A 27052-nucleotide genomic window follows, 5' to 3' on the forward strand; every position below is an offset into this window, starting at 1 on the left:
CCATAACTTTAATTTTGTAGACAAAAACATGTAGGCTTAGCGCCCTGTGGTCCATTGCCCAATAGGAAACGTAAAATACTCAAAAGTACTTGAGTGCTTGAGTTACTTTTCTCAGGGAGTAACATTGGAAGTACTTTTAAAGTAATTGAGTTACTTTACTCAGGGAGTAACGCAGTAAAGTAACTGGTTACTTTTTTAAAAAGTAACGCAGTAACGTACTTTGATTACTTTTAAAGTAACCCTTACCCAACACTGGTGTTTAGTACTAGACAGTTGTTTTGTCGGTGAATCTTGTGAGTTGTAATGGAGCCAAATTGTGTGCTGTTACCTTCGTTAAATGTTGCTGTTGTCCCGGGATTTATATGAGAAGAGGGAAAGATCTCAGCCCACTAGGCAAATTTATACAATGTAAAATGCCATAGGCTTGTGCTAATAACATTAGCATGTTGTATTTGTGGGGAAAATGTGTCCAGATAAAGACAAGTGTTTGTCTATGAGTGCTGTGAGTTATAGTGAAGCCAATTTGTGTACTTGTGTTTAAAATTGTCTTTATTAAGCCATGTTTGGCTTGGAGTAGCTCAGTCCATAGGGACTTGGGTTGGGAACTGGAGGGTCGCCTGTTTGAGTACCCGTCCGGACCAAATATGGAGCGTGGACTGGTGGCTGGAGAGGTGCCAGTTCACCTCCTGGGCACTGCCGAGATGCCCTTGAGCAAGGCACCAAACCCCCCAACAGCTAGGGGCACCTGACCAAGGCAGCCCCCTCACTCTGACATCTCTCCACTTTGTGCATGTATAGGTCCTGTTTGTGCATGTGTGTGTTTTTTGGACCTGTGTATTAATGACAAAAAGAGTGAAAACATTGAATTTCCCTTCGGGGGGATTAATAAAGTATAAAAAATGTAATGTGTGTTTTGAATCAGCTAAACTAACAGCACTCCACAGAAACCTCCGTCGCCAACTAGTGTTTTGGAGGTATAACTGTAGAGTGACACAGACACACCACCACACAAGTAAAAATGCTCAAGACGTAGGCAACGACAACCATAAATCTTGCTTTAGTGATATGCAGTAAAGCCGAGTTAGTGAGATGCAGTAACAGGACATGAATGTTAGCAAAGGAGAGAGAGAGAAGGAGAGAAGGTGCTCGGTGCATTAAAGGAGGTCCCCCGGCAGACTAGGCCTATGTCAGCTTAGAAGAAGGACCTTCAGTCGGCGACTGTAGCAGCTCGAATTAGCCAGCACAAACCCCCATTACTGGGTGTCACTGGTGACGAGCGGCAGCCAAATCGGTCTGACTTTTGTGAAGGCAGCAACAGCAAGTTTGCTGATCTGGTGGGGAGTCAGGGCTGTGTGGTCACCTGGAGCCAGGGGCGCTGCCAGGGATTTTGGGCCCCATGAAAAGAATTTTTACTGGGCTCTATACACAGCTACATGCTATTTTACATAAAACAATGCATTTTGATGGTATTTTTGACTATCATTCCCACATTTGTGAAAAAAGAACAATCTATTCCTCCACTTCCACATTCCTCCCTGACAAACTTGAAGAGGATCCTGGACCTGGCTCTGTAGAGAGTACGTTATAGGGCTTACCCAAAAAATTCGAAGCTTCGAAGCTTCGTTTGATGGCACGGGATTTGATTGTAAAAAAATAATCGAATATTCGGCCTTTTTTTTTGTTCCCGTTTTTTTGGGGGGACCTTGAACGCAACACCATCTCCGACAAGGAAATAGAAAGCCTGACGTGCAATGAATGGAGACCTATTGTCCTGCTTGAACACAGACGACTAAATTCTTTCAACAATGTGACTCAAAATAATGATAAAATAGATTTTATTGATGTAAAATAATATGCTGATGGTGACATTTTCCACCGGTCCGCTGCGCTCTGAGTCTGGTGTCAGTGACACATGCTGCTCTGAGTCGCGCATCTGTCTGCTTGCGCTGCACCGAGGGTTTTAATTTTTAGTGTTAAATCAAAAGTTAAACACTACTTATCAGCAACCAGAAGTGTTTTTTCATTTGTGAATATTTTTATCTTAATTCTAGGGTTGCAAGAAACTACCTTTTCGCCATAATTTGTAAGTTATTAGTTAGTTTTCGCTCAGCAAAAAAAAAAAAGAAAAAAAAAAAGTTGTTTGCTTGCTCATCCCTAACTAAAATGATCACCTTCTTCTGAATATTAACTTTGTCCCAGGTATATAAGCTGCTTATAGACCAGGGACAAAGTTAATATTCCAAAACTTTCCACCACATGAACCACTAACAAACCCACCTTGCTTTTTGAAATACTGGGTGACATACTGTCGACCCTTTGCTTATTTCTCCTCTCTTAGCTTCCTTTCTTTCCGTTTTTGGCTATTGGATTTTTGAGGCATATTGCCGTCTCCGCCTCCTTAAGCCTGATTTACCCGCTGTCTGTGACAAATTACGGCGCACTGCAGCTGATCCAGTCGGACTGAACCATTTTACATAAATAGAGAGGGGGGGCGTTTATGTTTCCAAAACAAATAAAGTTATTGTTACCAGTACATACATTTGTGATTATAAGTTAGTTAATAACTTAGTGTCATATTATTTTTTGTCAATATTATAATTTTATTAGGGGCCTCTCTGGGCCCCTCTTAATCATGGGCCCCTAGAATCCTTCTCCTTTTTCCCCCCTTTTCGGCGCCCCAGCCTGGCGCTGGGGTTTGAGCTTGCTGGATTCAGGTTGCACAAATGCTTTGCTGATGTTGACAAGTACTGTATTCCATTTATTGAGGGTGTTTTAAAATATCTTGTAGATAAGACCATCATCCTTTTTATGTCTTCACACTGGCAATAGCTGTTGCGGGGGGGCTGGAGCCTATCCCAGCTGACATCGGGCGAGAGGCAGGGTACACCCTGGACAGGTCGTCAGACTATCGCAGGGCTGACACATAGAGACAGACAACCATTCACGCTCACATTCACACCTACGGACAATTTAGAATTATCAATTAACCTAGTCCCCGCTCTGCATGTCTTTGGACTGTGGGAGGAAGCCGGAGTGCCCGGAGAGAACCCACGCTGACACGGGGAGAACATGCAAACTCCGCACAGAAGGGCTCCCACACCCGGGATCGAACCGGCAACCCTCTTGCTGTGAGGCGACAGTGCTAACCACCACACCACCGTGCCGCCCGGCACAAATGTTCAGTCTGAATAATCAACTGATTAGACTTTGGTGGTCAGAGGTCAAAGGTTAAGGTCACTCTGACCTCACAAAACATGTTTTTTGCCATAACTCAAGAACTCATAAGGTAATTAAATTTGCAGTGTAGGCAGTTGTTGCCAGTGCTGGAATAGCAACCTTCTCTGCAGGATTCTCCACCACTGAATAAGACTTTCACCAAAGGGACGTGTATGTGCATCTGATTTTGTAGAACAGCCAATAGGAACGCTCTCTGTCTGTAATGCCTTGTGATTGGCCAAAGTCTCCTTGCCCACCAAGAGGTGCATTAGTCTAGCTTTGTCTCAGTCCACTTGAATGCTCAATGTTATCACAGGATTTTTGCCAAATGTCAGCAAATTTGAACTGCCTACTCCAGCTTTAAGTGGGTAAGAGTCAAATTGTCAGCTTTTTTAGATAAATACGTTTTTTCATAGTTCTAATTTTCAGATGTTACTAGTTTTAGTTTCTTCTGACAAAATTATCACTGACTGTGAGACAATCTGATAAGCACTTCATTTCAAACATACTGAGATGTTAACACTCCACTGGAAGCCAAAAATATAATACAATTATTCTAGGTTGCAGCTGTAATAACATCTCCAAGCATCTCGCTCTCATTTTTGTTGAAAGCAAAATGCTGCCTCAGTATTTTCTATTACTCCAAGAAGCCAGTTTAAAACCATCCACAGCAGACCAGACTGGGTTAGGAAAAAAGTTCAGAGAAGAGGAAGGAAGTTAGTGCTCTGTTCTCTCTGTGGTCTGCATTGCTAATGTGCCGGAACCCCAGCAGACTATAAAATGTCTCCTGATGTCAGGGAATTGTATACTGTATGTACTGTCAGGTGAATAAAATGTGTAAAAAACATTTTTAAATGATAGCTGATAGACAATTTAATGACAGTATCTCCTGACACTGCTGGATCATATTGACAGGAAGTAACTTGTTCAAGATTACTCTCCTCTGTTACAACTCAGCCTCTGGACTGCCTGACCTTGTTTGGACATGTGCTGAATTTCAATGAAATCTAGCTTTGTAGATTCTTAGTTCTTCTCTGTCCTCTGGTCTGACTCTGCACCTCTTCCTCCTTAGATCATTCTGCCAAAACGTACACAGTCCATCACATCACAGAAAACCAGTCAGAAGATGGAGGAGCTGAAATGGTCCTGGAAACAATGGAGGCCACTGTGGCTGAACCCATTGCCACCACTGCAGTCCCAACAACTGCAACTGCAACTGCCACTACCACTACCACAACAACTACTGGCACCACAAGTACACCCACTACCACACCCATTACTATCACTACACAAAGTACACCAGCATCTGAAAGACCAGCTCCAACCATTGTTCTGGTGCTGGACAACTCCAACAACAATAGTCGGCCCACTCTCCACAGAGCAGGTATGTGCTAAATGCCCCTCTGCAATACTCTGTATCCTGTTGCAGGCTGTGCCTGCAGTGACAGAGGCAAATTTAGCAGCAGAAACGTGTGTAGGTTCACTATGCCAAGAAATGTGAGTGTGAAATCGATTTTAACCCAGTGTTAATGCAAGTTATTTCCCATGCCCACATGTTGAATGTTCTGCTTGTTTCCTCCAGGGAAGATCCTAAACTGTGAAGGCACTCTAGCATCCATTGATCAGCCAGAGAAGCAGCACAGTTATGGGCGCAACGAAGGAGCCTGGATGAAAGATCCCCTGGCTAAAGACTCCAAGATCTACGTCACTAACTATTACTATGGCAACAACTTGGTGGAGTTCCGCAACCTGGATAACTTCAAGCAAGGTTTGCTTCAACTGGGTCTTTTTACCATGCCCCATTTGCCCACAATAAGCCATATTAGGGTTTGCTGTAGATACCTGAGGCTAAGGTTTTGATTCTTAATCCACTGATAGATTCCGCCTATTGATGGCACCCACACAATGCTAGAGGAATGTTTCGCACATGATCAGACTATGTCCTGTTTTATTGTACTTGCACAGTAAGTGTTTCTCTAATGTGATATAGAGCCACCGCAGCTGACACTGGACATCAATATGATGTCAGAAAGACTTACATCGGTCAGACACATGGGTGCAGATCTGATGACAAGTTTGGGGGGGGGACACAATCAGTTGTGATTTTTTTTTTAATTGCACGTTTGCAAATCATGCCCACAGAGCGCTTGAGATTGCCAGCATATTTCACGATTTCATAGAGGTTCATCACCATCACCAAGTCATTCAAAAAGCACTACACAGAGAATCATATGCTTACCTTTACTGTTTATTTCTCACAAACAGCCAATAATACATGGAGCCATCACCCTCTTTTGTCACTGCTTTGCTGTTAGTTAATGCTACTTCTAGTTTCAGGGTCTCAGGCTTGTTATGTCCACTCACGTTCTCATATCTCACTTCTCACAGATTCCCAATTCTCCTCATCATCTTCCCTTCCTCCCAGTATATGGGACTACTGAATACATAAGTGGATATGGATGATTATCAGAATGTGAGCCCCTAACTGAGCTTTGGTAAACTAACTGATGATGTTTTTACAGAGCCAGAAATGCTAGTATTACTACAGTTCTAAGAGCACAATAAATACTTACAAGTTACACAAGTTGACCCAACAAAATCAGATCTATTTAAATAAATTAATATCCATTCATTAATCATCTTTATAGGAATAAATACCCCAGTAACAAAGTGTGCCTATTTTGTCCTTATCACATCACAGTTTTTGATAATGTACAGTTCGGTGCCTTGTTTGTTTTCATCTGCCATTATACACAACATGTAAAGAAAGTCCATTGACAACTAGAAAAGTTAACCCAACAAATGGCCCTCTTCCCTGCGGGATCTGCACCCATAGTCAGACATTAAAGTTTGGTTGGAATAAAAATTGGGTTTTGTTCTCCATATCTTCTGACTAAATATTGTTGTCTTACTGGTTTGCATAAAATCAAAACTGGTTTAAGCTTGTACACTGGACTGGACCGGCAAACCGGAAGTCCGGTTCCTTGGTAAAAACTCAAGAATAACCGTATTAATAGCCACAGCTAAACAGCGAAAATGTCAACTCCTCCACCCTCAACTATAATTTACAGAATACACTGTTGTCTGTTAAACAGCAGATACCCATCAGTCCACGGTCTGTATCATGACATCCTATGGGCTTGAACCTTCACAGAGACCTAGTGAGACAACTACAATAAAATTTGCCCCCTCTGATTTGCTCTGTTTTGCTTGTTCACAAAACTGTGTAGATTAATCTGACAGATATCTTCACTTTTAGAACTATTTCATCATCTAACTCAAAACATTATCATCCCAACAGACTGATCTAACTCTGGTATCACCCTGTTTTATGTATAGCTGTGTTTTTTCTAATAACAATAACATTGATGACATTGATTCATGTTGATTATCCAACGAGCTCTGTGAGACTGATGAGATCTTTGGAATGTGGGTCTTAGTTGTTTCATGGCTCCAGTGGGTGGGAAAATCAACTTGGAATAAACTGAGGAATTGGATTACACTCTCTAAGAGAGTTAAGATGATCTCCCCTCGTAAGACTTAGTTTGTTGATCTAGATGTGTTTGGACAATGGCCTTTCTAAATGCACTTACATGCGAGGCTTCCTGCAGTGCGGTGAGCTCACAGCTGTGTGCGGATGACTAGGTATTTGGAGTGGCGGTGATGCCTGCTGTTCCCTGACATGTGCTCTGGCCTTTCCTTTGAACTGGGCACAGCGGAGAGGGATTAAGAGTGTGGGCTGGCCTTATGGATGGGGATGGTGGGGTGGGGGGTGTTCTACTGCACGTTGTTTTTGTCCTTCACTGGGCTTTCCATTTATTATCATTATCTAAATCAGACTTCCTGAGGTTGGAAGGTTAGGATAGCAGATAGGATGTGATTAGAAAACGACACCTACAGTACACACCGTGTTTGTTCAGGAGTGAACCACTAAACAAACTGTGTCACTGTCACATGAAGCCAGTGTGTACACAGTCTGGCTTTGTAAAAACATTGTCAATGGTGCTATGGAGGGCATAAGATCAGCTTTGCACACACACACTGCTGAATGTATCCATCTCATAAAAACTAAAGGATATTGTGTTTAAATATGCACAGCAGAGGGGTCTTGAACATTCCGGAAGGGTTTACCTTATTTTGCATTAATGACCAGCTTGCTATATATTATCCTGCTTATTGCATGGGTGGCTGTTGACCAAACACATAAATCATTTGAGATGTTTTAAAATTATTTTATTAGGAGCTAAAATGTACAAAAGTTTGTCCCTTAGGACTGTCTAAAGGAGCTGTTTTTTGGGCAAAATCCAAGTAAATTCTCAAGGAATCATAAGAAAACTGCATGTCAGTTAGTTTCAAGTTTTGCAGACCTGAGTATTTGGGTGAGGTGGATGATAGAGTTGGGGATGAGAAGGTGGAAGGTGAAGTATTGCACACAATGTTGCTGCAAGTTATTAGTAACTCAAGTGCCACAGGTTGGTCCACATCACTAGATGCAAGGTTAAGCTGTTTTTGGGGTGAAGTCCAAGTCAGTTCTCAAGGAATCATAAGCAAACTGCATGTCAGTTGCAAGTTATGCATACCTGAATATTTGAAAATTTGAGCACTCCAGGGTTGTTTGCATAGCTAAGACCATGTCTTTTTAATGCTTTGGCCTGATAAGTGAATATTCTAGAACTGTGTCGAACTCTGTTTTTGGGGCTTCAGATATCTGTGAATATTCGAAACTTAAATGAAATATGACGGGACTGCTGGGGGGGAGGGAGTGATAAGAGTGGGGAGAGAGAAGGTGGAAGGTAAACTATTGCACGCAATGTTGCTGTAAGTTATTAGTAACTGAAGTTACGCTTGGATTGTATCTAGTTTTTCATATCTTAATACCTTCTTGGAATTTTACTGGGGTATATGGTATATGACAGTAGCGATGTGTTAAGGGTATAACTGTGGTCTCAGCTGTCTCTGCTGTTACGGGCAGAACACGGGCCAGCTGTTTACAGTGGTTTCTCCATCAGTTGCAGTCAGCTCAGCTGCATCTTGCACTACACTGACCCCTGGAGGCACGTGATGTGCACTACATGCAAAACATCCTAGGTACATGCTCTAAAGGATGAGGTTGATAGAAAGATGAGCGTCTGTATTTTTGATGGTATTGAAAATCATGTCATTAGGATTTCTAAATACCCTGGTATACTATAATACCATGATACCGCCCAAGCCTAACTCAAACGCTGAGGGTCAATCCACATCACTAGATGCAAAGCAAGTGCTTTGCTACAGTTGCCTGCCACTGATAACCATCTACAATTTGTCTTACCTGTTTTTTTTCCTCATTGGAAAGCTAATCTAATTGCTTCAGGCGGGGCTCAATGACTGTGCTGAGGACACTTGCCATCTGTCATCTTTCTACACAAATAGCTATCCACCAAGTTACGTCCACAAAAAAGAAGTGTGGATGAGCTTGACACAGCTGTAAAGGTTGTTGCAGAACATCTAACAGAAAAAAAAACACCTCAGCAAATAAGTTTTTCATTGTCATGGAAAACATTTAGTTAACTCCTAGCAACTACTGATGAAGCTTATGTGTTGACTGAAAATGACATTGTCAGGATAAACACTTTACTCACTACTGATCACTTGGGTAAACAAAAAAATACCACTCTTTCCCAATAAGAAGGGGTTATGAAGTTTAACTTAATAAATGAAGGCAGTTCAGTTAGATTATTAGCCAAATTACATCAGTCAAGTACACGTCAAGTTTAAATTTCAAGTCTACATCTTTGCTAAAAAAGTCTTTCTGATTCGAGGTGTCACTCAGCAAAATCATCAGGACCTCCTGACCATTAAGTGATCTGGTCATGGACTGTAGAATAGCACGGTCATAGTGTGATGTCTGCCATGTGTTTGTGAAGGACATTAGAGTCCTGCATTGTATTTATGCCTTGACCCGAAAATCCATGAGGAGGGAGCCTGGTGTTGCTGAGGTGTGATGAGAAGGATTTTTGAATAGACCGATACAGTCTGAGTTTTCTTGGAGCCACAGTGGAGCAGCCACTGGTGATCATAGACACTTCCACTGCCAACCTGATACAATTGCTGGACCCCTGTTGTGAAAATATCAGAGGACAAAATTACTGTGTTTAAGAGGCTGTGGTGTGCTCATTTTTAAGCTACACAATGGTGGTGGTATCTTGTGAAACTAGACAACTAGGGATTTCAACGGTTAACTGTTTATCACAGAGAAAGTTTTTGGCCAGTTGACCAGCGTGTCGGTCTATAGGTTAATTTTTCTATTTAGTTTACTGCACCATCTGGGACTGATGGGAGCATCCTAACCAACAGTGTTGCTTTTGATAAATGGGGCACACTCTTCTGGTCTCCCCATAGATTGCCCTAATTAGTAAGCAGCTCAATTTGGAGCCACTAATCCCCTTTGGTGACTGCTGTTAGCTCTGTTAGTGCCGTGTCAGCCCGGCTAGGGTTGCTAACAAAGTTAACAGTGCTAAAGGGCCTCAAAATTAAGCTGTTTACCCACTGGAGCTACCTGGGGGGAGATCGGAGGGTTGCCACGATGTGCCGCAGCAACGTCATGCCTACACCAGGATGGGGTTACTCGTGGTAATCACCAAATGAGTAGCACCACTAGCTAACTCCCATCCAACCCGTGTGGTGTACAGTACAGAGCGGGCAAGGCCAACATTAGCTAACCAGTAGAGACTGAATGTTTCACCACGTTAAAGTGGCTAACCATCTGTCTGTCAGCAAAGCCAGCAGAAAATAAAATAAAGGCAACATTTAAATCACAAAAAATTTAAATTTCATCACCTCTAAATGGAAAGTGCTTTGAAATGAGGTACAGAAGCTTATTTAGCTTTTTTATTTCCTTAGAAATTATCCGGTTAGATACCACTTAATGGGTGTTGGGCTAGCAAAAACAAAATTAACCCAAACTGACCTCCCTATAGACAACCTAAGGCATTCACTGGTACCAACCTTATTGGTATAGCTTGTCAGTAAGAGAGTTAAATAACGCCCCAAAGTTAGGCAAAATTTTGGTGAGTAAACAACTGACATGGCCATATTCAAAGGGGTCCCTTGAAGTTTCACCTCAAGATATCTGAAAGAAAATGCATTCTATGGGTGCCCATTAGTCTCCCCGAAACCTGAGAAGGCTTGTTCCCAGTAAATGTTTTGTTCCTTACAGTCAATGTACTCTTTCAAATTAGAGCTGTAAATTTGTCTTTTTAAGGAAAAGGACAACCAGCCTATTTGAAAAACAACAAATCATCTAACATGTACAGTTACATAACACGTTAAAACAGGATTGTTGTAGAACTCAAAATGATAATTGTACCTATATTAGTCCATGCATGTCAGGAAATTAGTAATAATAATTGAAATAAACCAAAGTACATTAGTATGCAATTCCTTAACTCTCCACATTTACAAAGTTTTCAACTAGCTTATACTGTACCAGCATAATCAAATTCCTAAAATTCAGATACGCTTGTGGTGTGCAACCCCAAGACTTTTAGGGGCCCCATCTGGCCACGCCTACGAAAATGTACTGGTGGCGCCACTGCAGAAGTGAAACAGTTGTCTGTTTAGTGCAACAAAATGTGTTCATTAGCAAATGAGAATTGAATATCCACCCATATTAATAGTAAAGTTATTTGCAATATTCTTGTTTATCACAGGACGATGGAGCAACCTCTTCAAACTGCCTTACAACTGGATAGGCACAGGCCATGTGGTTTACAATGGAGCCTTCTACTACAACAGAGCCTTTACCAAGAACATCATCAAGTATGATCTGAGGATGCGATATGTGGCGGCCTGGACACTGCTGCATGATGTGGTTTACGAGGACACGACACCCTGGAAATGGAGGGGCCACTCGGATATTGACTTTGCAGTGGACGAAAGTGGCCTGTGGGTAATCTACCCTTCCATGGACTATGACTACAACCAACAAGAGGTGATCGTCATCAGTAAACTGGACCCTGGAGACCTGTCATTGAAAAAGGAAACAACCTGGAGGACAGGTCTTAAACGGAACTCCTACGGAAACTGCTTCATCATCTGTGGTGTCTTGTACGCCGTCAACGTGTACAACCAAAAGGAAGGTGAGGTGAACTTTGCTTATGACACCCACACCAACACTGAAGCCATCCCACGTCTGCCCTTCACCAATGAGTACTCCTTCACCACCCAGATTGATTACAACCCCAAGGAGAAGCTTTTGTATGCATGGGACAATGGCCACCAGCTCACATATCGGGTAAACTTTGTCGACCAGTGAGCACAGCTAGTTTGTGCTACAGATCAGCTCACTGTAGGTCTGCCAATATGGCACCTAAAAAGAAAAGAAGATTCTCAGTATTTGACAGCCTAGAAGCAGCCATATTGGACTCAGGACAATGGATGAACCTTCACCAGCCTTCATGTACCAATGCATGCTATTCAAACACCTGACCTCACAGAGTACCAAACATACATGCCTCAACGTGTATTGGGACGTGACTGTACAATATGTCAATAGAATGGACAATGAACAGTGAAAATAATCTTACAGGTTGAGTTAAACTCATTGGGCAGATCTTAGGAAAGCATAGATATTTCTTTATGAAGGTGGTCATATATGAAATGTCAGCAGGCTGGCTAACAAGCAGATAGATAGATAGCTATAAATGGTTAGTTGGTTTGTGGGGGAACACTTTCAAGATTGTTTTTAGATTTATTGCAAGGTGTCGTTTCGGCAGTTTTTGAGGTCTGAAAACCTAGATTTGGGTGGAGGTATGGGCAGCTGCTGAGTGAGATGGGCTCACGTCAATCAAACAGTTACTTTCCCCAACATAAGCCTTAATATCTCTTAAAAGATTTTTATTTCAGATAAGTCTATCTTATTATAATGCATATAAGTAAAAAGAGGTCCTGGTTGCTGTAATCATTCCTTCTATCCATACTGACGTGAAATGATCCCTTTTAACACAATTACACAATAAAAGATGGTTTGGATAATTCATACTAGTCTCGCATGAACTTTAGAATGCAGACAGTGGATTTTGTATCCATTTTCTTACAGTGGAGTCACTTCACAACCACTATGGACAGGAAGAATGAGTACAGTGAACAATAACTCTTTAAACATACATTTGGGCACCCAAGTGTTGCATTGAAATAGACATGAACATTTCAGAACCTATCTGCTAATGAAATACTATTGTTAAAAACTGCTTCTAAGACATATTAAAAGAGTGATATGATCAAGTGTCACTGAGACGTGGCATGGGACATGACATAATATCATGCGCTAGTTGGGATTTTTTGTTGTTATTGGCATATGTGTTCACAAAATAGCCTGTTTCAACACATCTTTACTATTTGTAGCCTCTGTCCTCTAGGTGTAACAACAGCTTTGGTTGGTTACAAATGCACCCATATATTAAGGTTCCTGTTACAGGCCACCCCTTCCCCAGGTTTCCCCTCAACCTGTGTCTTTTGCTCTCTTTGACTATAGCTTGCTGACAAGTCCCCAGCAGGTCCAAGCATAAATGCTTGGATGCATATGCGATAATTGGCAAACCTCTTAGCTCACACCCCTGAACAGTCAACAACGCCAATTTGCCTCTGATCTGGGGCTTTGATTGGTTCCAAAAACAGTTTGTGAGTGCATATAATCAGGGTGTAAATTGTTCAGTGGGAACTAGGCTTAAGAGCTGTTGTGACCATGATTGCAACTGTCTCGATAGCAAGTTAGAAAGCAATTACTGCAGCTTGGCAAGAGTCCTGCAAGTAGTCACTATGTCACCAAGCCTTTGACACTGCCGATTTCATGAGGGCATGTGTTTGAACTTTGCTATGCCACTTTCAGGTGTGACTGGGCCTTAATAGCGAAAGTATTCAATTATAATGGCTCTGATGATTATAATATTTATACATCTGCTTGAATCAAATTACACATTCCTTGTCAGCTGGTAGCCAGGGAGCTCATGAATGAGCCAGTGCTAACCCCTAATGAAACAGCCGTTGCCGATCAACTAATGCAAGTGCATCGCAGTGCCCTACCTGAACACTGTGCTCTTTTTTTTTGTCAAGAGTTTTCTTGAAGCTAACATCTAATGTTAGTTAGAGGAAATGCGGCATAAAAATTTGCATTTACCTTAAGTATTCAGCCATATTTGCTGCTGTCATTTGGTTTGAACTTTTAAGTTTTAATTCAAGATGACCTAACTAGCAAAGCTGTTAGCTAATGTAGCATGGCTAGACTTAGCAACCATCATCAGGCTTCTTAAAGTGAGATACCCCATGTTTTACCCTTTGCCTTTTAAGCAGGCTTCAAATCTTTTTACACAGCTAGTGTTATTTAGCTCCACCCCCCAACATTTAACTCAACCAATGAGATTATTTCTGATTCCAGCGTAATTCTCCTTTTGAGAAATGTTTGTTAAACTAAACTATGAGCTATTGTTTCACTCGCCCATCTACTCCATCCTATCACCAAGCACTTTGATCATGAATCTGCTTTCATTAATATTCCTGCCTCATGATGCTTCCTGTCTCTTTACCATTGATGTTGTTTGAGGGATGTGTTGAATATAATATAAATTCCAAAAACAAAACAATGTACACAAGTTTCTAAGCTTAAGATTTTTTTTATATTTACATGAACTCATTCATCAGTATGATACTTTTTTCTAATTTCCATGCATCTTGTTGAATTTCTATGTTGTTATATTAAAATATGCAGCTTTCATCATTGTTAATAACATTTACATAACCACAATGTTTGTTGTAATTACTGAGTGTTTGAACATATTCACCTCAATGGAAATTAACAATGGTGATTAGTCACGCTAATATAAAAGGTGCACTGTACCATTAGTTGTGTGCTCTTCAATAATGGACATCATAAACCATGAATGTTTTTATTTTTGACAATAACCGACAGTACTGTATGAGGCACATAATGGGAAAGGTAAGCTTTACGATACACAATGTAACTGTTACAGCACTTCATAGTGTTGTGTTGGTCTTGTGCACCATTCATGATTCACAACCACATTATGTTGCTTGATCTTGAATTTCCAAGAGTGTTTTGTTAAGTTTATTCATAAAAAATATGCTAATTGCAATAAAGTAATTTTTCAACTGCAAGGTCTAAATATATAAATAATTATTAAGTGTAACAACCGTTGAAACCAGCTGTGTGTGTGTGTACATGTGTGTGTGTGTGTGTGTGTGTGTGTGTCTTTGCTATGACAGAAAAATTCCATTATAAAGGTCTGCTGCTTTCTGTCTTTTTCTTTTCTGGAACCCCAATCGCCCTTTCATGGAGGAAGACAGGTCAGTGTACGTTGGTGCTCCCCTTTTACACTGCCTCTTTAAGGCAGTAATGTCACATAATTGTGCCACCTTTCCTGTCTGTATAAAAGGTACAATTACTGAATGGGAGAATGGAGTTGTCTCACCTTTAAGCTGCCATCGGAGGTAGAATCTGTGTTGAAACGACCTCTGTTTAGACAGGACAGCTGGCCAGACGGTATCATGGGCAGGACAGATGTGATGTTTTGACATTGTGTTATGCATGCGACCCACTGCAAGAGAGTTAAAAAGTAGCTGCTAACTGTGAGCAGCCAACTCAAAGAAGAAGAACAGTGGTGGAAAATGTCCACAAATTGGAAAAAACAATGAGGTGCAGTAGCTCCTTACCCTCCAAGCAGAGAACAAGATCAACCACCATAAACAGGGACGATGAATGATTGTTAGTGCCATGTTATGCCATTGTTATTGTTTAGAAAACACAGCCAATGCATCATATGTTATATGTCACACAAAAGACCAATGCTATTGGTCTCTTTTGAGTTCGCAATGCTGGCATTCTGCTCTGTGTGAAAATGTAAAGGCACCTTGAGGAAGGGAATTTGTTGTGGCCCTATAGCACCATCTCTTGTAAAAAGGGCTACTCACTTGAACTTTTACAGACAAATCCCAGTGCAGGTGTGGACTAAACCATTTTGCACCTTTAAGGGATGAGAGGAGCCTCAGAGAGCTCTCATATTTTTTTAAGTTAGGTCTTTCAACCAATTTATTTTACCAATTTTAATTTAGTTATGGCATTAATTACTTGGAGTACAAATAACTGTAAAGAAGAAACAAACTTCACATTCCAGGCTTTTAAAGGGCCTCCCTCCCTTTAAGACCCTGGGTAATCAGTCCCACTTTCCCGCAACTATGACGCCCCTGCTTACAATATAAGTCAGTATGTGCTGGCCCAGTAAATGCCATGGAATAGAAGGCCTTGCCTTGCCTGCCTCGTGTTGAAGGGATGATGACTCAGGTCTTCTGATTCGTGGATTACAAAGCTTTCATGAGCTGTGTTTAGCTCTGGGCTAAAGGTCACCATGCTCCGCTTGATCTCGTTCCCAAAATACACTATTAGGAGCAGCCCTGGGTCATGGTAATAAGGGCACGGCCGCCTGATTTCTTGGCTGGGAATTTAAAAATCTAATACAAGTCATGCAGTTCTGAAGGGATACACTGAAATATACTGAAGCTGAATGGTGGGTGTGGTAGGGCCACGCATGTGGTCCTCATTTTGGAAAATCAACTCTGCAATTCTAAAGAGGTTCTATATAACACCCACATAATGAGGTTCATTAATGAGTGCAAGGCAAGGCTGTAAGTTTGATGAGAGCAGCACTAATGGTGTGTCCAATCATGAACCCTGTCACGAAATGTTGACATGTTGTAATGGAACAATGACATCCATGCTAGCCTTGGTGATGAACACTGACAACTCACATGACCTATGCTTCTTCAGTCTTTGGGCCTCATGGCCAACACAAAGGCTCTCCTGTTGATAAATAAGGACTCAACTTGATCTTGTTCACAACAGCAGTGCCTCTTGTTCACCACCATCACAAACTCATCATGTACCATCATGTCCTCACAGTGGCCAAGATGTAAAGCCTTTGTCTCCATGTTACATGCCACTGTGAAGCCAGGAACTGCACTACTGAGCCATCATTTATGTTGAGGAAGTAATCGAGTTTATGTAGAAAGACATTTTCCAAAACCCCCTCACAGGCCTCTCTGCTATACTGATGATTCTTTCTCCGTGTGGGGACCTTCCATTACATGAACATGGCACTGTACACACCCAGCACTGCAACAATTCATCAGGACCTCTGTGCATTGGTCTCCTTTTAAACATAAAGAAAGAATACACATCCAGCCAAGAATATCAATCAATCAATCAATCAATCAATCAATTTTGTTTATAAAGTCCAATATCACAAATCACAATTTGCCTCAGAGGGCTTTACACCATACAACACCCTCTGTACTTAGGACATTGCAGCGGATAAAGGAAAACTCCCCACAAAAAACCTTTTAAAATGAATCAATGTAGCTGATAAATATTAATAGCTTAGTTACTTGGCAAAAGGCCAAAATGAAACTTTTAGCTCCTGTCTTGTTAATGCTCTTTTCTGCAGCTAGTATCTGTACTGCCCAAAGAATATTGGTAAGGCAAAAGAAGCATGAGAGTCAAACCTAAATTCAGATATGATAAAATGTTATTGAACTCCAGCCTTTGTTGCAGGAATCTGTAATTGTACAAAGTCTTACCATTTTTAAAGATTTTACAACGACAGTAATTTGATGAGGGTCACATTGTGACTTGTTTAAGACTCAAAACACTAAGTAAATGTCTTGGGACTTTATTTGACACTTCTTGGAGCTGACTGGGGACTTCCTTATGACTTGCAAAACACACGTGACCTCAATCTAACATACAAAACAGCACAGAAATCATCTAACAACAGGATTCACGTGTGACTCATGAAACGTTTTATCTCACCGATCACAGTGTAGGAGTTATCAGGCGTTGATAAATGTGTCATCATTGAAATATCCCAATCCCAACATATTCTCACCTCGCCCCGAGAGTTTACCTCATAGAGAGGTAAAGGAAGGCACTTCATAGGAAGTTGGAAATACATAGTATGGCAAGAAATCATGGCTGTGGTTAACAGTGTTGCAGTGTTGCAAATGAACTCCAGCTTAGGTTGGATATTTAATTTATACATCCATGATATGAACCAACCTGTAGCCTCCATATATCAATAATATTAACTCATATATTATATAATAATACAATTATTATTATGATAATACTCATATAAAAGCTTATAGGCTAATTGACCCAAACCGAGGAGTGCGGGGCTGCATGTCTCTGGTCTTCTTCCATATCTGGCATAACAGGTGGTGAATGGAGACATAGACGCACTAGTATTAAAATAATTACACTGCTGCAGTTTCTTGAAATTGTGTTTTAATGATAAATGATATAAACATGCTTTGGCTTGTCAGTGTTTACAAAAAGAAAATGTTTCAGATAAAGCCAGTCACCTGTGGTGTTCAGCCTTCGGTCAGCCTGGAGCCAGTCCCAAAGAGCCAGGCACATATGAGCTGTGATACAGAGCGCACATCAATGTAGGCTTTTACAAAGGTAATGTTTTCTCAACTGCTAGGCCTAATTTTTAAGTGATTGATATGTGGCGGCAAATACCTAGATGTCAGTCAGAATATGGTCCAATAACAGTTCTCCAACTCGGCCAGATTTACTGCTGCACCTCAACTCCACACTGACTCAAACTTGCGTACACCAGCTGAGACATGAGATTTGATCGTAGCCTCCACTCACATTCACATTGAGAAATGCCGAGGTTTGACCTACGCTACTCTCATAAATGAGGTCCACTGACTCCAGAATCATTTTAAGAGTTGAAACACAAGACAAGAAATGACATGATGATTAACATGGCATGGATCTCTGATGCGCTACCAATCACACTGCAGTTCTCTGTGTTTTTACAGGTTGAAGAAACATCACAGACTCAAAAAAGTGTAAAGCACTGCAATGTGAGTTTTTCACATGAATCTTGTAGAGATTAGCAGGATGCTGTAAGGTTTCAATTTTGAGCTCTCCTTAATAACATATTGCAAACACATTAGCGGACACATTGAAGTATGTGTAAAAGGAAATGGGGCTTGTGACAGCTTGAGTGTTGTGCAGAACAGAGTGTAGAGAACTTCAGCGTGACTTTAATTGAGACCCTTTGGGCTATTTCCTTTAGCAGTCACTTAAGAGAAAGGGTTTGCTGGACAGGATGTTAGAGCAGGGCAAGGACAGGGAGCACCATCCTTTTCAAAGCCGCATGGAAACATATGCTTGGTCAACCTTCTGTTAATCCCCTAATCTTTATGGAATCTCATGTGCAAAATAAAGCCGGAGGTCTAAAACTCAATAACAATCCAATCATGAAGAGCTTTTCTCTGAGCTTGTCTGTTAAAGCTGACACACATTCAAGGATGCCTCATGTTCTTTGCAGAGGGGGCTTTCCTGAGGTTTAGCCTAGCGACTGAGTAGCAAACCAAAGAAGTCCATTGTACGTGATACAATGGAGGCCTTTGGAAATTATGGAGGAGGAGTGGTTGTGTCAGGACCTCACAACATTTAGTAGCAGAGGCGCAGACAAAGATGCCCTAAAATGCCCACAGATTTTGGCATGTGACAGAGGCTAAACACTGAAGGGCACAAACAACTCTCAACAAAGATTATTTATGGAGGTGGAATATCCTTAAAAATCCCTATAAAAAACTATTAGTCTTCTTCAGTGTTAAGGTCTTGCCTCTGCTCTTCTTTGATCTTAATATAATCGAGTCTTTCAGATGAGATGACGAGACAACAGTCAGGCAAATATATAGAGCCTTGAATAAATCACCAAATGAAATCAAATACGTCTTTCCAAAATAGAAGATATGTTTTAGTGTTTTGGCAGTGAAGGGAGTTCCATCTGTTCACTATGGTGACAGTGTGATAAATCTGTCAACAAACAGGAACAATAGAGCTGCTGCAGCTGCATGAATACTCTATAGTGTTTTACCTTATAAGATAAAATGGAATTAATAACAGAAATGAGAGGGTAAACCGACCATGAGGCAGTGCTTTTCTTCATATTCATACAGTGCTATTCATTCAAACAAGGCTGCTTCACAGTGTTAACTACAGTCAGTGCATTGCCAAAGCCTGGATCACACTGCTGCTGATTGGAGATGAGAGCATGTGTCATCCAGATTTTCCCAAGAAGAGCTATACTGGAACTATCAACTTTCTGGCTCTGTCTGCTTTTGTTTGTTGTTTTCCATGTAATTTTGTGCTCTTCATTAGTTTATATTTAGACATGTACCCTATTATGTTAATCTGATGGCAATTTAAGATGTTGATGTTGAGGAAAATGTCATAGCTGATAATTTACTAGCTGAGGGAGACCTCAGAAGACTTTGATGGATTACACACAGTATTTGGTGAAGCCTCGATTGAGGAGAATTAAAATTTTAAAATTGAGTGTAACACAGTGTATGCCATCCAAGGATTCTGAGGTTGTCCTTGCCCAGTCCTTGCATTTAACCCAAACAGTATTCCCTTGCAGGTCACTCCATTTTCCCAAAAAAGATTATTCTGTACCGGTATCTTGCCTGGCTCACTCTAAATTACCACAACTGTATCTTACAACTGCACATATCTAACAAGAGACTCTCATCTGTTGAGCCTGTAGCACAGGGCAATCTGGAGCAGCCCTTTTAACCTTGGAAGCTATGGCAACTAAGCCAGCTAGACACGTCATAACAAAGGCAAAGTAGCCTGACTTTGAGGCCTCTTTAAGGCCTTCTGCGGACCTGACTGTTACCTTAAGCATAGCTGTAACCCATTCCCTTTACTTGAGTGAGGTTGAATTCTTGTAACACAACTAAATTCCTTCACAGTTGATATCATTTCTGAATAAGCCCTCAAGACACTTTTACATTAAAAGAATAGTTCAGGAATTTTTAAATAATATAGTAATGCCCCCAGTTTGGAGAAGCATACTGGAGTCCATCATGCAAGCTTAGCAATGTACTGCTGTGGAGGGGTCAGCAGCAAAATGTATTTTAGCCACCTAAAAAAAGTCCCATCTAAAAACTATGACAAATTAAGTATTTGCTACATTGGGAGAATTTTCACTGTTTTACCCTCTATCAGACAACCCATTCAAACAGGGAAGCCATTAATGGCTTCATTTCCATATCTATGCTCTCTTTAAATCCACCAGACTACACTGACAAAAACTGCAATTTTGCCTCTCTGAACACAGGAGCTAGTTACAGTCACAGAGCTAGCTAATCTGTGTTATTGTGTAGTTTTGGTTAATCTGAACTAACCACTTCAAATGCCAAAGTCACATACGAACACAAAGAAAAATAACAGGCAGCTGTAGATCAGCAGCTCCTGTGTTCAGTGAGGTTAAATCACTGATTTCCTCAATGAGTCTGGCTTTGAATAAAAACACATCTATGAAACTATTTTATGAAGTTGTAGTTAGGGGTATTTTTAAAATGTCAGATTGAGAAATAAAAAATGTTTCGCCCCATGCAGTGCAGGAGGAAAAGAAGTTTAAAAAATCGTCTTACAACCACACTGTTTACACATTTTATAGTGTCCATCAACATAAGGAGTTTGCATCCCCTAATGAAGATCATGAGATGTGGTTGAAAGTCTCACAAAAAGCCATAGTAAGTAGCTTAAAATTAAGACAGTTGTTTTGTTTTGTTTTGTTTTGTTTTATTTTATTTGTTTTGTTTTGTTTTGTATTGTATATATTTTTTCACATGCATTTATGATTATTTTTCATATTCTGATGTTTCATCTGTGTTTCCACAATTGTTTTCCCACAGTCCATACATATAAATAAGGCTACCCATGTGTTTCTTTCTTTCTCCTTTATGGGTTGTGGTACATTTAACATCCCCACATCTGCTCTGTTATTACTGTTTTGTTTTTCTTCTGCTCCAGCAATAACCCATCTCTCACAGACCAAGGATTCAAGTTTTGTTGTACATATCCCATCTTAAAATCCAGGTCATTACAAAGCTTTATCACACTACATGTTGTATCCCAGTTACTGTCCTAAACACACACACATTTTGCTCCGAATGAATATTGGTCTCCATTGGTATACAGTAATCACATCATCTGACTCCTCCAGGACCTCTCTCTCTGAAAGAACTGAGACAACAGCAATGACTCTTTTACAAGCCAGGCCCAGACTGAGACAGAAACATGGAGTTCACCAGAGAGAAATCCCCTTGAAAAAAAATGTACAAATTACTTCCAGACCACATTCAGACTGGCAACACCTTCTATCCTTTTTTCTGTGGAACAAAACAAAAAATATATAGAAAAGCTATCTCTGTATATTTTTCTGGGCTTAGCATGAGAGGGGAGAGAGAACTGGAATGTTTTGGGATGGGAAACCTGACAGTGGGTGTTGTGGAGGGGTCAGGATTGTCCTGGTCTTGCTTTTAGGCCAACAACAATGTACCACAGGGTTTGGAGACACACCACCCACTAAAAGGCCTAATGCAATCTACACAGCCACACAGTCCATCCCAACAGCTGCCCTTGGCTGGACCTATGGCACAAGAGCAACTTCAGCCTCAGTCAACCCTGCCATCCGTCACACTGCCCCACCCAGTACCAGATGCCAGCTCCAATGAGGCCAAATATCAACACCATTATGCAGCTGTTTGGGGGGTGAATGAGTGTTGAGGTGTCGGCTCATAGGAAACAGGATTGATTTGTTTTAAACGTCAGAAAATTCTTCACAGCTGTCAAAGAACTGACTCTGGTTAACAGGGGTTTATCAAAGAAACAAGGCACAACAATTAAAGCTTGCCTTATTGTGGAAAGCCTTACTTCACTTAACAGCTGATTCAGGTTCAAGCTGAGTGCTTACAGAATCAAGACTGTACAACTTTAAACCACAAACTAAGACGGTTAACACAGATCACATCAATTCATAAAGGAGATGATTTAAGGAGTGAAATGTCATCCTCACAGCTAAAGCTCAAATCCACATTGGAGGGGACTTTCTGGGGACCTTGTGTAATGCTCCCTAAAAGTGTGAGTGTTTCTCCGTCTGTCTGCACCTAATCTTACTACTGGACAATCAGCCTTATAGTTTCTGTGCACATTATTGACTGTGTATGCAAGGACCTCTCATGGTTGTTGTGATTTTTAATTGCTGAAAAACCTTTTTTTATTGATGATAATGGGCTGGACTCATGCTGGAAATTTCTGTCACGTCCCCATCACCCTGGCCAAGACCCCATGCACCACCCTAGTGGATACAGGCTCGACAGCAACGCTGGTGAGGCAGTACAGCTACAGACAGTGACTGGTGAGCTGGCCCCCATGCTGGATAAAGGACAGGCGACCATAACGGTGGGAAGTCTGTCTGTGAGCTTCCCTGTGTGGGTGGCAGAGGTGCAAGATCCCTGTATATTGGGGCTGGACCTCCTGAGATTTGCACACTGTCTGCTGAACCTAGGGAAGAAAACACTCAGCTTTCCTGGGGGCCCCACTCTAAGGATGATAACCCCCTCACCAGCCCCAGAGCCACACACCCCAGTAGTAAAGGCCACAGAGACCCACTACCACACTTTGGAGCCCCAAGACCAGAGCGACACCCCACCCCCAGTCCTGGGCCTCAACCAAGCTCCTCACCCATCCCATCGGCACCGGTCAGCCTGCCCTCTGTGCACCACACCCCTGTTGACCAGCAGCCTCCGAACCAGAGGGACCCCCCTCCCCCAAGTCCCACCACTCAACCAAGCTCCTTCCCCACCCCATCAGCACTTGTTAGCCCACCATTTGCCCCCCAAACCCTCAGTGACAAAAAGCCCCCCTCCCTGAGAGCATCCCCCTCCACGTGCTCGGGCCCCCTCCCCTTGGCCCAGACAGCCAATATGGAAGAGGTGGATAGATTGTCGGCAGTGAGTGAAATATGGAAAAGCAACTGTGAGGGGCCGGAGCCGTGGCAGCAGGAGGAGCTATGGCAGGTGTTGTCTGAGTTTAAGGACATTTTTGCTTTGACGGACAATGAAGTGGGTTTGACACATCTAGTGTAGCATGAGATAGACACTGGGGATGCACAGCCTATCAAGACGCATCCCTGCCCCCTTCTGCTAGCGCACCAGGAGGCTGCTGACAACGCAGTTGAGGAGATGCAACAAGCAGGCATCATCGAGTCCTCTGACAGCCCATGGGCCTCAGGGGTGGTGATGGTCTCCAAGAAACAAAGCCCCAAGATGACGTTCTGTATGGACTACAGGCCAATGAAGAGTGTGACAAAGAAAGACTCATATCCATTACCCCGCGTTGACGAGTCGCTGGGCCTGGTGTCTGGCTCACTCTGGTTCTCCTCACTAGACCTGCATAGCAGCCATTGACAGGTACTCCTCAATCCCTCGGAACCACAAAATCAGAGGAGTAGTAGGAAGACATCTCGGTGCACCTCCATGATTAACATCTCCTCGTACATGTTGTCAACAGGGTGAAATGATGTCTGAAAACCTGTTGACTTCAGGCCTGCCTCCACCCATTATGACGTTTTCAAGGTGTAGATATGATAAAGGTAAATATGATCCGCCGTGAACACTATTTTATTTTGAAAATTATTATGTTTTATTTTGTTTCCTGCCCCGCACGATCTGCTCTGTGCTAAATTGCAAGTCCTGCGTATCTGTTGCGGAGGGTTCTGGAGCGCCGCAGCTGTGACGAAGCTGGAACGCAGCACAGCCGCAGCCGGTGGAAGCATACATATTGACTAGAATTGAAACGTATCGGCTCCACTGCCGTTCTGGAGCGCAGATGCAACCAACACGCATCTGGTGGAATTTGGGGGTAATGGACAAGGTGCTGGCTGGCATTCCCCGCCAGGAATGCCTCGTGTATTTGGACGATATCCTGGCCCACAGGAGCTCCTTCCAGGCAGCACTAGGGGCGCTGTGGCGGGTTCTGCAGAGAGTGGCAGCGGCAGGCCTGAAACTCCATCCTGACAAATGCCGTTTCCTGAGAAAGGTGGAGTTTTTGGGGCACAGACTGGGGGGCGAAGGCATCAGCACGCTGGAGGAAAAAATGCAGGCAATAACAGACTGGGCCACACCCACTGACCAGCAGCAGCTGAAAAGTTTTCTCGGCCTAGCCTTATACTACCGGAGATTCGTGCGAGGCTTCTCCTCCACAGCCGCCCCCCTGTACTGCCTCCTACAGAAGGACAGCAACTTCACCTGGATGCCGGAGTGTCAACAAGCCTTCAGCTCCTTCCAGAGAGCGCTGACAGAGACCCCCTTCTGACACCCCGTGACCCTGCCCTGCCATTCGTTTTGGACACAGACGCCAGCAAGGTTGGTATGGGAGCCTTTCAACAAGGCTGAGCGCTGCTACTGCGTCACATGCCGGGAGCTTCTTGCCATGGTGACTGCAATAAGACACTTCAAGTACTACCTCTGTGGCCAACCCTTCACTGGTCAGACCAATCATGCAGCTCTCCAGTGGCTCATGTCATTTAAGGAACCAGAGGGGCAGGTTGCACGCCGGCTGGAAATACTCCAGTCATATGACTTTACAGTAGTGCACAGGGCTGGGGCTCGCCACGCCAATGCAGACGCCCTGTTCCAACGCCCCTGTGCCATGGAGGGGTGTCACTACTGTGAGCGGAGAGAAGCATGGGAAAGAGAGATATGGGAGGAGGAGGAGACATGCCACAGGCACGAGGGGGGTGAGCCAGTCTGCTGCAAACTGCAGGTGGTTGGCACAGCAGAGTGGAGGACACATCAGGAGCAGGATGTGGATCTGCAACCGGTGCTGCAGCGGGTGGAGTCGGGGCGGAGACCACCTTGGGACGAAGTGGCAGGGAGCTCAACTGCGACTAAAGGACTGTGGGCAAAGTTTGAGGCTCTGTGTGTCAAAAACGGGGTTCTGCAGAGAGCTTGGCAGGAGCCAGCTACAGGAGAGCAAAAGCGGCAGGTGGTGGTCCCCAGAGGACCAGGGGAGGGGAGGTGTTAAAGGCCTCTCATGGCCAGAGGCATATGCATTACCGGACCAGGAGGCAGAGACAGTGATGGAGGCTTTAGTGGAAGGCATGTTCAGTAGGTTTGGTGTGGCAGAAACCATCCACAGTGATCAGGGACGGAACTTCGAGTCACGTGTCTTCACCACTATTCGCCACTAGAAGACACGAACTACAGCACTGCACCCACAAAGTGATGGTCTCGTGGAACGATTCAATAGAACCCACAACAACTGGCCATCCTCACTGCAGAGCACCAGCACGACTGAGACACACACCTTCCTCTTGTTCTCCTGGCCTACAGATCTGCCATTCAGGACTCCACCCCCTGCACACCAGCCCTGCGCATGTTGGGGCGGGAGCTCCAGACGCCGGCTGAGGTGGCATTTGGGAAGCCCTCTGACACCCCAGCTGTTCCTCCTGGGCGTGAGTACACAAGGAGACTTCAAGACTGGCTGGAGTCAGCCCACAACTTTGCACAAGACCAGCTGGAAAATGTAGGCATGAGACAAAAGAGGAACTATGATGTGAGAGCCAGGGGTTGGCACTTCCTGGCTGGAGAACCGGTCTGGGTGTACAGCCCACGGAGAAAGAAGGGCCGGTGCCCTAGACTGGACAGGGGAGATTCCCTCCCCCTCCAGAACCCCGAGCCCCTACCAACCACACAAAGAGGTAATGGCTCAGACAACACAGCCAGCCACACACGGGGCCCGAGGAGAACTGGCCCCAGACCGTGAATGGACAGCAGCCCCGTTCCCCCTACACAGAGCCCCCCAGACACCCTGACTGTTTCCCCCACCCACATGCCCCATTCTCCCCTTTCACCACACCCGCCTGGCCCCAATCAGCAGGCGGAGCTGCCTGGATCACTGCCTGGCCCACGGCCTGGCCTACGGCCACAGAGACAGAGACGGCCTCTGGGCCACCTTAGGGACTTTGTTTGATCCCTTGGGGCGAGGGACTTTGTCACAGTGTGTTCACACCGAATAGACGCGAATTTGTGCCGGCGGCGCGAATGACGCGACGCGAATGGCGTGACGCGAATGGAGCAAACATGCGAAATATTCGCTTGATGCTGTGTCGGGGCAGCCTATCAGCGTTGAGATTTTCCTGTCATCACCAACGTCACTGACGTGCTGCTGCCGTTGTAGTAAACACCATCCATTCAGGCGACATGTGACTTGCCGGATACAGTGCATATTTATTGATTTTCACACGCAAAAAACTCACTGCAGAGAGATGGATATTTATTTTGGTGCTAATATTCAATGCAGGCTCCACTTCACCGACGGCGACTGCGATGCTCGCCCTCACTGCAGGTGTCTGGGTTATGGAGAACACAGGTAGCCTTCACACACTTCTCTGCCACATCTGGATGGACCTCAATGGTCAACAACTGCCCCGCGTTGTTCCGAAAATGGAGGACAAGCTAATAATAGCTGTTTGTGGCCACCCTGAGCTTTATGACGTTACGTCCCCAAATTATAAGCTTCGGACCAAGAAAGACCTGGCGTGGAGGAAAGTGAGTGAGGAGGTCGGTCTGCCTGGTACATTTTGAAAATTAGTTCCAACTATTGGCTGTACGTTTCTATCAACAAAGTTAGCACTAGCATTAGCCACAGTCAGCACAACCGATGTAGCTTGCTTTCCGGCCGGCATACTTGTCTGATTTACTAGCGGTGTGAACACACTGTTACTCGCACGAATGACTCGTATGAATGTCGCGAGTAAAAACAAATATTCCAGCGGTAAAACTCACGCGAGTAGAGCGAGGCGAATATTTTACTCGCGCCTGGTGTGAACACACTGTAAGGGGGGAGCAGTGTAGCGATCTGTTAATGTGTTATCTTCTCTATGTTGCTGACTGAGTGGATAAGTAGTCA

General features: G+C 43.3%; 2 protein-coding genes across 2 annotated transcripts in view; both read left to right on the forward strand.

Moving 5' to 3' along the window:
- Positions 1-14360, forward strand: part of olfml2a (olfactomedin-like 2A) — a 48638-nt gene extending 34278 nt beyond the window's left edge. The window contains exons 6-8 of the mRNA XM_050050340.1: positions 4289-4600; positions 4799-4984; positions 10908-14360. Coding sequence (XP_049906297.1) covers positions 4289-4600; positions 4799-4984; positions 10908-11512 — 1103 coding nt within the window. The 3' untranslated portion in view covers positions 11513-14360. The remainder of the gene's footprint in view (positions 1-4288; positions 4601-4798; positions 4985-10907) is intronic.
- Positions 1-27052, forward strand: part of LOC126393944 (coiled-coil domain-containing protein 106-like) — a 613357-nt gene that overhangs the window by 391394 nt on the left and 194911 nt on the right. The gene's annotated exons all lie outside the window — the stretch shown is intronic.

This window comes from Epinephelus moara, chromosome 8 (genome assembly GCF_006386435.1).
Source record: "Epinephelus moara isolate mb chromosome 8, YSFRI_EMoa_1.0, whole genome shotgun sequence".
NCBI lineage: Eukaryota > Metazoa > Chordata > Actinopteri > Perciformes > Serranidae > Epinephelus > Epinephelus moara.